This window comes from Mytilus trossulus, chromosome 14 (genome assembly GCF_036588685.1).
Source record: "Mytilus trossulus isolate FHL-02 chromosome 14, PNRI_Mtr1.1.1.hap1, whole genome shotgun sequence".
NCBI classification, from domain to species: domain Eukaryota; kingdom Metazoa; phylum Mollusca; class Bivalvia; order Mytilida; family Mytilidae; genus Mytilus; species Mytilus trossulus.
The window spans coordinates 69,895,718-69,912,175 of record NC_086386.1 but is presented as its reverse complement, the minus strand read 5'-3'; the positions used below and the strand labels follow the sequence as shown (position 1 = coordinate 69,912,175).

General features: G+C 32.3%; 1 protein-coding gene across 1 annotated transcript; it reads left to right on the top strand.

The window, feature by feature from the left end:
• Positions 1-8,568: 8,568 nt before the first annotated feature.
• On the top strand, positions 8,569-16,089 carry LOC134697257 (stomatin-2-like). The gene is made up of 8 exons (XM_063559414.1): positions 8,569-8,839; positions 10,461-10,585; positions 11,069-11,141; positions 11,475-11,557; positions 12,163-12,366; positions 13,113-13,168; positions 13,505-13,583; positions 13,857-16,089. The coding sequence occupies exons 1-8, from the start codon at positions 8,824-8,826 to the stop codon at positions 14,040-14,042; spliced, it is 822 nt and encodes a 273-aa protein (XP_063415484.1). The 5' UTR covers positions 8,569-8,823; the 3' UTR covers positions 14,043-16,089.
• Positions 16,090-16,458: the final 369 nt, after the last annotated feature.

Sequence of the window (16,458 nt, the reverse complement as noted above, 5' to 3'; positions counted from 1 at the left end):
ATATTTTCATTGTGATATGTCTTTATAATATACAAACATAGCATTAAAGTTCAAATAAGTGTTATAAAAGCATCATAATATAGCATATCGATTATTGAAAGCGATCCATTTTAACTATAGATGCGATGAATTATCACTGTTAGTGCAGTCATTATTAATGTAGAATTTTCAAAGATGCGAGGAATTTTTATTGTAGAATTATGTGATCAATGCACTTGCAACAAATGAAAAAAAGTTAGTTGATGACTTTAGGATTTATGATACGTGTATTTCCAAATTGAAATACAAACTCCTCATTCATTCTTCATCAAATATATAGCTTTTCAAACTTGTAACACAAGCGATTCTCAAAATGTCATATTGTATTCTTCAAATTACGTCTCTCCTTGATTTTAACTCATATAGGGAATCACTGGAGCGTGACAGCAGCGGGCCCTCTTAGGCAGTCAGTGGGCCCCTAAAGTTATGAAAAATTCTAGATCCGCGAATGGATACTACCGCAGAGGTAAAACCATGCACATTTGGGTTCATGTACACGAAATGCATGCTACAATTCATTTTTTTTGATTTTAGACCTTTTGGAACTCTATGTGGGCTATTTCAGCAACTAGGCAAAAAATCCCCAAACTAGATACACAGTTAGATTCAGCATGTCAACGAATTCCAAATATCTATATTAAAGGACTTTTGTCTATAAATTTAGACCCCAAAAAAATTGAAAAAAGGACCAAAAATATAAAAAAAAAATGCATGCATCGGATACATTTGTTACTGAAGGCATGACTGTAACAATAGGATGAATATACAAAATTATCTTATTCTGGGGTCTCATTGGGGGTTCTGATCCCGGATCCCGCTTACTGTTTTGGCAGATTCCCGTATTTCGCTTATTGTTTTGTCAGATTCCCGTATCCCGCTTATACTATGCAGTTCTATTTTTTTTGTAATTATCCGTTTCCCGCTAGACTTCATTTCCCGTTTTTCACTACACAATCATTTGAAATTTCACCTGTCACGCTTGCAAAAAATCGGCAATCCGGATCGAGTGACGCTTATACCCAAATGCGACCGACTATTTTACTCTATTTTGACTCATATTAAGCCCATTATAAATTTATTAAAAAAGTAGCGTGGATTTTTTTTATCCCTTTTTATCCCGCCTCGTTTCTTTTTTGAGCCATATATATAGATGTCGTATGTGACAATGTGACAACTCTCCATCCGAGTCACAATTTATAAAAGTAGACCATTATACGTCAAAATACGGTCTTCAATATGGAGTCTTGGCTCACACCGAACAGCAAGTTATAAAGGGCTCCAGTGTAAAACCGTTTAAACGGGAAAACAAAGGTGCAATCTATATCAAGATGTACGTAATTAGTTGTGAAGTGTCATGGAAATGGATAAAAAAATAAGGATAAAGATCCCTATACGCTTTATCAGAAACTAAATGGAATACATTTGAAATAAATGTTATTTCTATTGAATTTATTAGAGTGTTTTAAAACAAAACTTTCCTCCGTAAGTTAAATTTTATCAAATCTTTCTCTTACTTTATCTATTGTTTGAGCAAGTCGGCTAAATTAAGGCTTTACAGCTAATTTCCTAATGCATGTAAAGCAAAACTTTCGTTTACTTGCTTGCTTTGTTTGTATAATTGTTTATACAAACTTTGTAAATAAGATTGACATTTTTAAACAATATGAATAGGCATAGTTTAACCTGTATTTTTAATAGTTGAATTAAATTGGGTGTTATCATAATGATTATCCAATAAAAAAAAGCAAGCAAATCAACTAAAGTCTTGCTCTACATGCTTAAAGAAATGAGCTGTAGTAGACGAAAAATAAATAATTATACAGTGAAAATGCACCGCATATACAATACTAATGATTCGCTCCACAGTTAAAATGACAGAGTAGTATCATTATTCGACAGTAAACATGACTAGCATTACGAAATCATCATAGTGGAATTTAGTTAAATATGAAGAAACTGAATGACAAAACATATTCTACGTTATACAACTTTAATAATTGTATTAAAATTAATATTTTTTACTGCAACATCATCTTACCTGTTAGTTATAAAGCACCTGCACGATCTGTTCGTGAAATGTCCTAAATATTCACCTATTTTGGTAAATATTTCACAGCTGGATGGCTTTAGGCGCGATAAAACCCCGTTCTCATCTTTTACTTTGTTTTATTAGTATTATGTATTTCTGAACATATACATTTTAACTCATTTTCTTCATTTTCTTCAAAAATTAAAAAAAGTTCGTCTGTTTATTTATCATTCTACATTAGACATTTATGGCATATACAGTAAAAATGATATTTTAGGATCCGCACTTTACATACACTGATACGCATCAGTGTTGGTAAATTAAACGAAGTTGCGTCATTCTATTCATAATCGTACATACAAAATAACCCGACCATTTTCTGAGACATAAACTCATGTAAAGATTGGTTCTTTTGTAGTAGAGTTTAAATAGCACGACTTCATTGAAATGAGATGATGTATTGTACTCGATTAAGATTTTAAAATTATAAGATATTCATCTAGAACAATTTCGAAATATTAGCTGACATGAAAATTAGTACAATATTATCCTATAGTATTCATAACTATCATATAGCGACACAAGCTGTTTGATCACCCTGCGCCGTCAGGTCCTGTAGGTTGTCTCTTAATATGAATTACTTTGGTCAACAGTTGTGTGGTTTCATGACCAAGGTAGTTTACTTTCTTTGCAAATAATGTGCACTTTGTGAGCTTAAACTTAAGGTCAGCTCCCTTCAGCCAATTAGTTGTTGATGCATCCCATCAAATGATTTTGAAACTACAATCATACCATTCAGATAAACTATTCATTTACTTTATTGTAGACCCGCTTATACCCTTTCAATCAATTTTTAAACGGTTGTTAGTCAGACCAAAAGTAATCTGTATAATCAGTCCCCGTCTAGAAGCAAACGTCAAGTTAGGTAGATATTTCTTTTTTATTTCCATCTGCCGGTACGCCTAGAATCATATTCAAAACAGTGTGGTCCTGGCCATTGATTGACGACCTAAATTATCCCATTGACTGGGACAGATTAGGTGAAAGTTTGTCTGTAACGACCATTGCTCACTTCTTACTTATTATAGAATTTAAACTGTTGGATCACCAAAGGTTCTTAACGCCTTTAATAATAAAATTATTCGAAAAATTATTCAGGAATAACCTTTATCTTTTGATTTATATTATTGATATAAATCAACACATTGTATTATTCCGGATTCGTTTTTCGAATTGCTTTATTTAGGTAGCAATAAACAGTTAGGAAAAAATATTAAAATTTGCCCTTATGAATTTTACCATTCCCTTTCCATTGCTTTCTTGCAATATCAAGCTTACTGTTTGTTTCATATATGGGCATAGGTATGTAATCAGAATCTTCCATAGATTTTATTTCCAGTATATAAAATGGTAAAATATAATTTCTTTTTGGTGTATCCATGGCAACAATCTGCATTTATTTGTTATGAAATATTGCAAAAAGGGTGGAAAGATGTCACATATTTCCCCAAAATTTGGCTAAAAGTAGAATTTCAATCGCTTGAAGAAATACCTTTTCTGAAACTGTGTACATATATCATTCAGCAAATCCAATGAAAATCATATGTCTTTCGTCTCATTTTTTGGTAAAATTGCGTCAAAAACTTCGTGTAGAAAAAGAGTGTTTGTAAACAGTACATTATTTTCTGGACCGATGGCCGGTCTAGCTATGAAAATACGGACTGTCAAACAGAAAACAGCCCATAAAACATGTAAAAAATAATCTTGATGCTCTTATAAACCATCTTTAAAGGCTAAATTAGCACTCATCTGTCTAAAAATTAATTTTATTACACAATAACTTTCCTATTTGAAAAATTCACAGGGGCCATAATGCGAAACTAAACTCCTAACTGTGTATTGCTACCTTAATAGTAAATATTTTTTTCAAATTTTCCCTTTTAACTTATTTTCTGAGTTCTGCTAGCTAAAAGGAGTAAAATGGCCTTTTATTTTTGAAAATTGGTTGAGTAATGAATATTTTATGAAGATCAGCAGTTGACACTGAAACGCGACAAAAACTGATTTTAAGAAAGGTGCCAAGTCAAAGTGTAAAATCTTGTCTCTACCTCAATTTTTAGCCAAATCTTAAAAACTGTACCTCTTTTGTCAGTTTTTTAATGTTGAATATCATAATAAGATCTCTGATGATGCAACATTGTACAAAAGTTAGCAATTTTAAGCATAAAAATGTTAATCTTTATGCTTATTGCATACAAAAGACTTGATTAAAAAAATTGGTGATAGGGAATCAATTTCTTACATCTGATTTAACTATACATTTAATATATGCCAAAATGTAACATGAAATCTTGATAAGAACAATAATTTGATATATTTGCAAGAAAAAAACCAACGCGTTCAATACTTGGGCTACTACATGCAGCCCAATATCAGAAGCAAGCGTTAAGCCGATAGAGTGCAAATATAAGCCTAGTGTCAAAATGTCTTATTTTGATTGCTAAGGACTGTAAACAATAAAATTGACACATATTGTCATTGTTAAACACTTAATTTACTCAGAAGTTGATTTTGAATCTAAATATCAATAGATTTGTGGCATGAAAAGTCTTATATTATACAATTCTGAGCTTGGTAAGTATGCCATAAGGTAGCAATAAACAGTTAGGAAAAAATACTAAAATTTGCCCTTATGAATTTTACCATTCCCTTTCCATTGCTTTCTTGCAATATCAAGCTTACTGTTTGTGTCATATATAGGCATAGGTATGTAATCAGAATCTTCCATAGATTTTATTTCCAGTATATAAAATGGTAAAATATAATTTCTTTTTGGTGTATCCATGGCAACAATCTGCATTTATTTGTTATGAAATATTGCAAAAAGGGGGGGAAAGATGTCACATATTTCCCCAAAATTTGGCTAAAAGTAGAATTTCAATCGCTTGAAGAAATACCTTTTCTGAAACTGTGTACATATATCATTCAGCAAATCCAATGAAAATCATATGTCTTTCGTCTCATTTTTTGGTAAAATTGCGTCAAAAACTTCGTGTAGAAAAAGAGTGTTTGTAAACAGTACATTATTTTCTGGACCGATGGCCGGTCTAGCTATGAAAATACGGACTGTCAAACAGAAAACAGCCCATAAAACATGTAAAAAATAATCTTGATGCTCTTATAAACCATCTTTAAAGGCTAAATTAGCACTCATCTGTCTAAAAATTAATTTTATTACACAATAACTTTCCTATTTGAAAAATTCACAGGGGCCATAATGCGAAACTAAACTCCTAACTGTGTATTGCTACCTTAATAGTAAATATTTTTTTCAAATTTTCCCTTTTAACTTATTTTCTGAGTTCTGCTAGCTAAAAGGAGTAAAATGGCCTTTTATTTTTGAAAATTGGTTGAGTAATGAATATTTTATGAAGATCAGCAGTTGACACTGAAACGCGACAAAAACTGATTTTAAGAAAGGTGCCAAGTCAAAGTGTAAAATCTTGTCTCTACCTCAATTTTTAGCCAAATCTTAAAAACTGTACCTCTTTTGTCAGTTTTTTAATGTTGAATATCATAATAAGATCTCTGATGATGCAACATTGTACAAAAGTTAGCAATTTTAAGCATAAAAATGTTAATCTTTATGCTTATTGCATACAAAAGACTTGATTAAAAAAATTGGTGATAGGGAATCAATTTCTTACATCTGATTTAACTATACATTTAATATATGCCAAAATGTAACATGAAATCTTGATAAGAACAATAATTTGATATATTTGCAAGAAAAAAACCAACGCGTTCAATACTTGGGCTACTACATGCAGCCCAATATCAGAAGCAAGCGTTAAGCCGATAGAGTGCAAATATAAGCCTAGTGTCAAAATGTCTTATTTTGATTGCTAAGGACTGTAAACAATAAAATTGACACATATTGTCATTGTTAAACACTTAATTTACTCAGAAGTTGATTTTGAATCTAAATATCAATAGATTTGTGGCATGAAAAGTCTTATATTATACAATTCTGAGCTTGGTAAGTATGCCATAAGGTAGCAATAAACAGTTAGGAAAAAATACTAAAATTTGCCCTTATGAATTTTACCATTCCCTTTCCATTGCTTTCTTGCAATATCAAGCTTACTGTTTGTGTCATATATAGGCATAGGTATGTAATCAGAATCTTCCATAGATTTTATTTCCAGTATATAAAATGGTAAAATATAATTTCTTTTTGGTGTATCCATGGCAACAATCTGCATTTATTTGTTATGAAATATTGCAAAAAGGGGGGGAAAGATGTCACATATTTCCCCAAAATTTGGCTAAAAGTAGAATTTCAATCGCTTGAAGAAATACCTTTTCTGAAACTGTGTACATATATCATTCAGCAAATCCAATGAAAATCATATGTCTTTCGTCTCATTTTTTGGTAAAATTGTGTCAAAAACATCGTGTAGAAAAAGAGTGTTTGTAAACAGTGCATTATTTTCTGGACCGATGGCCGGTCTAGCTATGAAAATACGGACTGTCAAACAGAAAACAGCCCATAAAACATGTAAAAAATAATCTTGATGCTCTAATAAACCATCTTTGAAGGCTAAATTAGCACTCATCTGTCTAAAAATTAATTTTATTACACAATAACTTTCCTATTTGAAAAATTCACAGGGGCCATAATGCGAAACTAAACTCCTAACTGTGTATTGCTACCTTAGGTGTTGAGAACCTTTAGTGACCCCACATATTCAGTGTCTTTAACAAGTACAAAGTAAGCAGTGATTGTTACCGACAAACGTTCACCTAATCTGTCCCAGTCAATTGGATAATTTAGGTCGTCAATCAATGGCCAGGACCACACTGTTTTGAATATGATTCTAAACTAAAGTATAGAGTAAAGAAACAATGTTTTTCTAAACATAATTATGCTTTATGAGTCGCCGACGAGGGGCAACTGATGTGCATCTGTTACTGGTAAATCGTTAACATTGCGAAAATCCACACAAAAACGAGTAATTTCGTCCTTCGTCAACAATACTATCCCAGAAGACCACTGACCATTGACCGTCGGCTGACTTAAATATCCCGCATTCTATCATGCCATCGATGTATTTATCGACGCTCTCTCGCACAATAAGTGTGCTGCAAGGTGGTTGTTTTGAGCTTTTTATAAATTCTAGTAAACAAGTTATATCCTTAATTTTGAAAGAAAGATTAATAGAATGTTCATATAGACACTGGTACTATCAAACACGCATTATCATCATATTTCTTATCATGTTTAGGCACTTGGGGTGCGCTATCAAACAACTAAAGAAACAGATGCATTATTATATTTCTAGAAAAATTATGCCAAGAGCAATATAAGGTATGAGGGTTATGATGGGAGATATTCATTAAATTTTTATTGCATTTCTGTCTTTTTATTCTTTATTTTCTAGCACCAGTGGCCTTTTCTACCAATCCTTTAATCTTAATTGTTTGCACCCTATTCTTCGTTTTATGTCCGTTCCGATTTATCTTTATTCTGCAAACCGCCATGTTTGCTAGCCATGGATTACTACAGGATACTGTAGAAGGAAAATCATATCTTGCCCCTTGGCTCGTGAAGATAGTAAGCTTCATCCCGACCTTAATGTTATTGATCATTACTTAAATTAAACATGTTTATACAAAATCAATTATTTAAAAACAATTACAATTTTATTTTTTTAATATGGTTAAACTTAATATTGTCTCAAAATATAAAATTTATCTGTACAAGGTAACTGCGAATGGCGCGAGACTTTGCAAAGCATTTGTAACCTGTTTCGAACCGGCTAAAAATAAAATGTATAATTTGAGACAAGGTATTGATATTTTCTTTCTACATTTTATTGTTCTACTGCAACTCTTAAAGCTGCTCCAAATAAAATAATATGGGTACAAACTCCACGAAAACCGATTGCCAACTTCTTAAGCAAGGCGATATACGGCCAGTGACTGTATATTACAAATAAATATACGGTCAATGCAATTCTCAGATAGCACTGTTGTAGTATACCTTGTCATCTTATCTTTCCTTTCCTTTCATGAATGTGACCTACCGAATTAGACTATTTACCGGATTTATTATCACATAAGCAACACGACGGGTGCCACATGTGGAGCAGGATCTGCTTACCCTTCCGGAGCACCTAAGATCACCCCTAGTTATTTGTGGGGTTCGTGTTGTTTATTCTTTAGTTTTCTATGTTGTGTCATGTGTTATATTGTTTGTCTGTTTGTCTTTTTTCATTCTTAGCCATGGCGTTGTCAGTTTGTTTTAGAATTATGAGTTTGACTGTACCTTTGGTATCTTTCGTCCCTCTTTTATATTTATTTTTTCGTAGTTATTTTGTAACTCGGATAACTACTTGCACATACTAAGTAGGTTTGTGTAAATACATTTTGAACTTTCAAGGACTATATTATTCTATTTTTACCTGTCTCGCATATAGGTTTTTACCTGTATGTGTATTGCATACTTGTGTTGGCAGCTAGGTCAAGATCCTATTTCGTAATTAATTCTTTGCTAATTTCGAAATAACGTCGTCGAAGTTGATCATGTGCTGTTTGTGACGTCACGGGAATACATCGTCTTTCTTAAAAACTATATTATATAACAAATAAGCTAGATAATTAAACAAGCCCGATTCGGAATTATTTGTTTCTACCCGTGACGTTATTTTACAAAAGACAAATCCGTTACTGGAATAATTTTGACGCAAAACATGGACGGAAACAGAGGTAAGAGTAAGACTAATTCAATTTCAAAACATTATTTCAAAAGTGATGGTTGATTTAGTATTAGGAGTAGTGAGGATTTAGAACCTCCTCTATACTGTTGGATAACTGAGGTGTGATATGCCTAAGTTACTATAGGGTAGTATATAAACAAGATACATATCTTTGATGATTATTTACTTATTAATAGATATTAAGATGGTTCTGCAAAAAAACAAAACAACAGACAACAACAAAACAAAACAACTGTGGAAAAGTAAGATAAAGCGTTACACGATTGATATTTTTTCTCAGACACACTTTGTTTTAGATACATAGAAACCAAGCATCCAAACAAATAAACAATTGATCATAAATGTCCATGCTAAAGAAAGCTATAGACATCTGTCACTTGGGGAGCGTAATTTTGTAAAGCAGACATTTCCATTGTGCACAGATTTCCCACAAGTACTCGATTTTAACATTGTTCTTAAATTAAGCGTATTTAGAATGTTTTGCAAGCCGCAATTTCAATTTGGAAATGTTTTACGTTTTAACCCTACCTAATGTACACATGTTTAATTGCGCTTTAATACTGTAAACAGACAAACGAATTTATAGTGCCGTCTTTTTTTGCAATTCGTAAACCAAACACTTTTACTAAGGAGAGGCAAAAGATACCAAAAGGACATTCAAAGTCACAATTCGAAAATAAACTGACACCGCAATGTAAAAATTAGGAAAGGATAAAAAACAAACCAACAGTATACACAATAATTAAAAATACTGACCAACAAATGTGCTATATTTTTAGGGGGGATAATTGTACGGAGACTATCAACTTATAAAAGTCACTTAATGTTTTTGTTCATAATTAGTTTTTAACCCCTGTATGATAATTTAATACAATAAGATAGTACTTTAAATTTAAACATCAAATACTGTAGTGTACCCATGTATGATTGGGTAGATAATACGGTGTGTAACTGTGTGTACAGGTCTAATGTTGACGAACAGAATGATTTACTTTAACATTTACCTTTATTTAATGTATTTGATTCAACAATTTATAGTATATGACTTGCTTTTTTGTTTTTAATGCTGAAATTTTACAACGGGTGTCAAATGTAGAGAGTTATATGCTTACCCTTCCAAATGTCAACCCATCTTTAAAGTCTTATAAGAAAAAACTGCCTCTCGAAAGACAAGTACTCATAAAAAAATATCCCCTGGTTTTCTAGAAATCTTAAATTTGTATATCATGGTGCGTTTTTAGCCTCAATTTTTAATGCAAACTCAGAGACAAGTAAGTTTAGGCTCAGGATGATTAAAAATATATCTCTATTATACCAAGAGTTTCATTTCCGTGAGTTTGTTGGTTATAGTGTATGTAATCAATGACACCGATATCACTGTTTTGTGTCAGAGTAGGGCAACATTAAGTTCTCAATTAGTTGTCTGACACCATTATGGAAGTGTTTACTCTGTAATCAGATATACTATTTTTTAAAATGAAAAAATGAACTTTAAGCGAATAACTGTGGTTCTATTATTGTTTCATTGTATTGCTTGACCCTCATGGGTGTAATTTTGCAATAAAGATATATTTATTAAAGATCATAACCACATACTAATGTCATTTCAGTTAAACATTCAGACACTAGTCAAGGAAATGACAGTGGGATAGGGTGCTGTGGATGCATTTTAATGGGACTATCATATGTTCTAGTTGCTTTATTTTTCCCATTTTCACTCTGCATGACGATAAAGGTAAGCAGCATCAAGTACAAAATTACGCGTCACTACTCGGCTACTTCCGACAAAGGCGGAAATGACCGACATACGATTGCTCGAGTCATAGAAATTCATATAACTGACGAACCTTGTTTAAGGCTGAGACAACTGTTACTGTAGTCTCAGTTTAAGGCAAAAGAGATATTAATATCTGAATGATGTTAACTTTGAAGAGATAATATTTTTTTTTTGCAGGATTGACTCAGTTTTCTGAAGTTTACATTTATTTATGTAGGTGGACTAAATTTTAGACACACAATTCATGAAAAGTTAATAAAATACATGCTTTATGATTCATGATCAAGAAATATGATCTAAGGAAAAAAGATTAAATTTGTATCTTAATTTTATTGATAAATGGGTATCATTAATCAAATTGATTTGCGATGCATGCACTTTTTGAAGTTTTTTTTGTGTTGCTGCATGTATGGGATAATCAGACGTATTTTATTGTTTTAGATCGTGCAAGAATACGAGAGAGCTGTCATTTTTCGACTTGGACGCGTACTTCCTGGAGGAGCCAAAGGTCCAGGTAAGATTATAAAAAATTTGAATTCACCTTCAACAGAAGGGTTGTTGAAATGGGTGGTTGTTGTTGATTTAGTCATAATGTTATCCCACAGTCAACCAACCGTTGTAAGTTTTGCACTATTTATGTACTTTGCAAAGACCGTTGATGTCCATACAATATTTGTGGTAACTACTTTTATCTACTTGATAAATTATACAATAAGATATCTACTGTCTTTCCAGAATATTGGAAAAGATATACTGTAAATGTAATAAATAGTTGTTTTACCAAAAAATAATACCACAATATATTTTGATTTTTAAAAAGCAGAATTTTTTTTTAACATTTTTGCAGGAATGTTCTTTATATTACCATGTCTTGATGAGTTCAAAAAGGTCGATCTTCGAACCGTGTCCTATGATGTTCCGCCTCAGGAGGTAAGCTGGTATTTCATCCCTAAACAACAATCGTCAATTTTAGGTTGAACCTGCTCCTCGTTTTCTAAGAAGGCACGGAAACTGGCGAGTTGTGACAAATGCCATTAACAAAATTTTCATGCAATGTCGTGCTTGGTTCTTACACACCAAGCTACACGTACGCAGGGGCAAATGCAGGAATTTTCCAAAGGGGGGTGCTATCCCAGGTCAAAGGGGGGTGCAAAACATATGTCCCGATACAAATGCATTGATCGGCCAAAATAAAGGGGGGTGCGAACCCCCGGAACCCCCCCTCTGGATCCGCCACTGCGTACGCCAGTGCAGTCCGCAACTCTCTGTGAAAGTTGTAAAAAGTCGCGATTTTGTGATCTCCTTCAATGACAACTTTACCCCTTTTTTACAATTTTGTTGAAAACTGAGAAAGAATATAAAGCAGTAACCCAGTAGTTTTCTGATAGACAGGAATATAATCAGCTGTTAAAAAACGAATTTCAGAATTACTGTAAATTACATTTGTACCAACAAGAAGTACATTCACTAACCTACGAAACCGCCCCTTTATTGTTCCTCAATTGGTTTGATTTATTTAACGTGTTCATTTGCAGATTTTGACGAAAGATTCCGTTACAGTAGCCGTAGACGCTGTAATCTACAGCCGCATTTTCGACCCTACAATGTCTGTGTGTAACGTAGAAAACGCCGACAGTTCTACAAGGTTGTTGGCAGCTACCACTCTCAGAAATGTTCTCGGAACTAAAAACATGTCTGAAATTCTAACTGACCGAGATTCTATTGCTGCTCAAATGCAGGTATTATTATAAATTAAGAAATGTATCTCCCTCATGCAAAGCTCTTCTTTCTTTCACGGATTTGGCTAAACTTTTTGGACCTTTTGAATTATAGCTCTTTATTTTTTATATAAGCTTTGGATTTCAAATATTTTTGCCATGAGCATCACTGAAGAGACATAATTTGTCGAAATGCGCATCTGGTGTAAGACAATTGGTACCGTTTATTATATTAATAATATCTATAACGTGTTAACATCATGTACAGTGTGTTGTCAGCATGTCCCTTCTGATTCTTCAATTGCTGTTTTGGTTGTATTTTTTCTGTTGTTTTGGGGATATGGGGTGAAAAAACGCAATTGTTTGAAAAATCTTTGCAAATGGTATTTTTAATTTTAAACGGAATGCATCGTTTGTCATGCATGTATCACCTGTCCCTAATATGAATACTATGACAATCAACAGTCCATCCCGCGGTATCAAAAGTTGGCATTACCTCATTCTTTATACCAGAATTACAATTGTGTACGCCAAATGCGCGTTTCGTTTACCAAAGACTCGTCAGTAACGCTCGAATAAAAATTCGAAACAAGCCAAATAAAGTACGAAGTTGAAGATCATTGCGGACCTAAATTCCGAATGGTTTTTCCAAACAAAGCTATGTTGATCGATTCATGTCACCTGCAAATTTGAATTATATGTTTTCTCCTCTTAGGGTATAAGAAACTAAAAATGTGAATGTGACTTCTTATAAATTTAAATTTCAGCACATTTTGGATGAATCGACAGATCCCTGGGGAATCAAGGTAGAAAGAGTCGAAATGTAAGTTCTGGCTTATTTTTGTTTTATCAGTTTATCTGGATAGATAAATATTTCATAATTATCAAATTTATTGCATTTCTGCAACTGAAATTTTACTATATGACATAAAAGTATGTTTTGCGTAAGGAATTTTGTCACATTAAATAACAAATTATGAGAATTTATCAAAAGAATAATAAATGCAAAAATTCTGTAAACTATCAATATCAAATTTATCTAAAATAAGTATTAGGTAAATACTGTATACATTTTGAGTGCTGTTTTGTCTGAATTGCTATTTATTTCACTTGCATATTTTCTATGATATTTGAACGATCTATTTTTTGTGATTAATAGTAAAGATGTGAGACTTCCAGTACAACTCCAGAGAGCAATGGCCGCCGAGGCAGAAGCTTCAAGGGAAGCACGTGCTAAGGTATGCATGAATTATATTTAATGCGATAATTCTGTCAGATCTTAGGTATAAGTCTACTTTGTAAATTGATTTTGAATTCGTAAATTCAACTTGTACTAAGATTGCATTTCTCTTTGGCAAAGTTGTTTAGAGACAATTTTGGATGGTGGATAGAAGCATTTTAGCTGTTTAAGTTTATATGCTTTCAAACATTTCATTGTTAACTAATTTTTTTAGCAACAGCAGCCTTTACATTTGTATTTTTTTTCATTAAATTTCTTTATTTTTTAACAGGTTCTTGCAGCCGAGGGTGAACAACGTGCCTCACGTGCGCTAAAGGAAGCAGCCGACATCATGGCACAATCACCAGCCGCCATTCAGCTCCGTTATTTGCAGACGTTGAACAGCATAGCAGCAGAGAGGAATTCAACCATTGTTTTCCCATTGCCAATGGATTTATTGAAAGGATTTGCAAAATGATAAAAGGTCGAATATTCCGGAATGCGACTTATATGCTTGTAGTTTTAAAGCTAACCAATCACTTTTATTAACCATATACTTACTAGTTTCTTAAAATCTCGCTTGGTTTTTTTTTGTATTCAGATGTTACCAAATGCATACATGTTTTTTCTTATTTGAAATTTTAATGTATACTTTTTGAGAAAAACATAATTTTTGATATATAGTCCAGTCAATCTAGCATAATTTAGACCCTAACCCGAAAGTATTTGCAACAGAAGAAATTTAAAGTTTAATCTTCAGCATTATACCTCAAATATACACAGAAAAAAGTCCCATATAAAAACTTAACTTGAGGAAGACTATAAAAAATCCCCATTTAAAACTATGGAGATTTGAATTGAAAAGGGAGATGAAAGGCAGAAATATCAATTAAAATTGATACAATATTATTAATTTACCACTTCTATTCATCAGAATGTAATGATTCCTGATTTTTTTAGCGGTCTTTAGGGTGTGAAAAACAACTCTAAAGGTGTTTTCATATCTGTAATCTAGATTTCGAAAAATTCATTAGTTGACCACTTATTCAATTTTTCATTATGTCAAGGTAAAGAATCTCTCAAATTTAATAAAAATAATTCAGCATGTATTCTTCTTTTTGTGGTTTAAAGTTTCTTTAGATTAGTAAGTTGCTGAAAAAATTTAATATACAGATATAAACAATACCAAATTTTCATATTATTTTTTTCAAAATGATCACAAATCTTCATATTTGCGATTTCTTTAATGAAAAATGCATGAAAAAAATAAAGCTACCCATAACACTTCGGTTTTGTACATTTCATGAGCAGAAGATTGTATGATTTAGTCCAAATTATTACCCCATCAAAGTATCATACTTTACATAAATTTCAAGAAAAACAACCAAAACTGACCAAAAAAAGACTCATTTTTGCAAGAGTTATCTCCCCTTCCAATGTTAATTCTGATAGGAAATTAAAAATGCTGATTTGCAGTTTTCCTCAAGTTAGATTTTACGGGACTTTTTTCGGTGTATATAGAGGGCAAAATGCCATAGATTAGAATTTAAACATTTTCTGTTGGAATTAGTTTGAGGCTAAATCTTAGTTTGACTGGACTAATACTACGATTTTATGTTTTGGTTAATGTTAACTGGTTTCTTGCATAAACTTGGCTTTTGATAGGTTTTGAAGACTACATGCCTTAGTATATAAATCATTTATGATTTTATCAGTTTGAAATCCATTAAGGAACAGGCCAATTGTTGATGAGAGTTTTCATGTGTAGTTCTGTGTTTTTTTTTCCAGATTTCCTTCATTGTTTTTTTTTTTATTATTTGTATTTAAAGTCGAAAGCAATCTTTGATGCAATTTTAAAATGATTTTGATGTGCCACTAGTTAGTTCTTGAAAATCTTTGCTAGTACGTATACTACCTGTTAAATCTTGTGACTAATACTATGTATTATATATATGTCAAAAAAGTAGTTTCTTTGAACAAGTGTGTTGTCTCTATTTTTCAGTGGCGGATCCAGATATTTTTCAAAAGAGGACTCACTGACTGTCTAAAAAGAGGCCCACTCTAGTCATATTTCAGAGGTCCCCTTATATAATTAATCAAAACTACCCACAACATGAGTTGCACCCTGGGACCCCTCTCAATCCTCCTGTGGTTTTTATCTAGGACAATATCAATCGAATAAATTTAAGGTCTAGTATACTCGATTTGTTATCGTTTATAATTCAGTTTTACTATAGTTGATGCATATTTGTTTAAGAACAATATTCTTTCTTCTCATATTTGCTTATCTAACACGAACTTGTCTTTTAAAAAGACAATGAAAACGAAAGAAATATGGTAATTAAAAAGTCTTATCTACTCATATCGTTTAAATTAAAAAAAAAAAAACGATAATCGATCATAAAGAGATAATTGTTAAAACTTTTATTCTTTTTATCGTCTGGCAGAAGAAAGATTATTTGTGCTGCAGAGTTGGATTTGCCTGTATGTTTACCCATGGGTAGACCCGGTGTTAGCTTTGCGTATAATGAATTAAATATAATAATGAAAATTTTGTTTTGTGATTTTATAGAATATTATAGTGATCTGCTTTTTTGTCATCTCTTGTAGCGTGTTTGTAAAATAAGAAGATGCGATGTGATATGATTGTTTATGAAAACATTCTGCGCTGGAGAACAATTGACACAGAAATTAACATCGATCTGTAACCTTAGTTACGGCTTTCAACAATGAGCAAAGCCCATACCGCATAGTCAAATAAAAGGCTCCAAAATGACCCGCTTACATGTTTAACGCCAAATTATTTATGTATGTGACTGTCCAAAGTCAGGAGCCTGTAGTTCAGTGTTTGTCGTTTGTTTATGTGTTACATATTTGTTTTTCGTTCATATTTT

Bases quoted from the DNA above. Each gene is read 5' to 3' on its own strand.
- LOC134697257 (XM_063559414.1), top strand. The intron at 10,586-11,068 runs GTAAGCAGCATC...TTATTGTTTTAG, and splicing joins CACTCTGCATGACGATAAAG to ATCGTGCAAGAATACGAGAG. The intron at 13,169-13,504 runs GTAAGTTCTGGC...TGTGATTAATAG, and splicing joins AAGGTAGAAAGAGTCGAAAT to TAAAGATGTGAGACTTCCAG.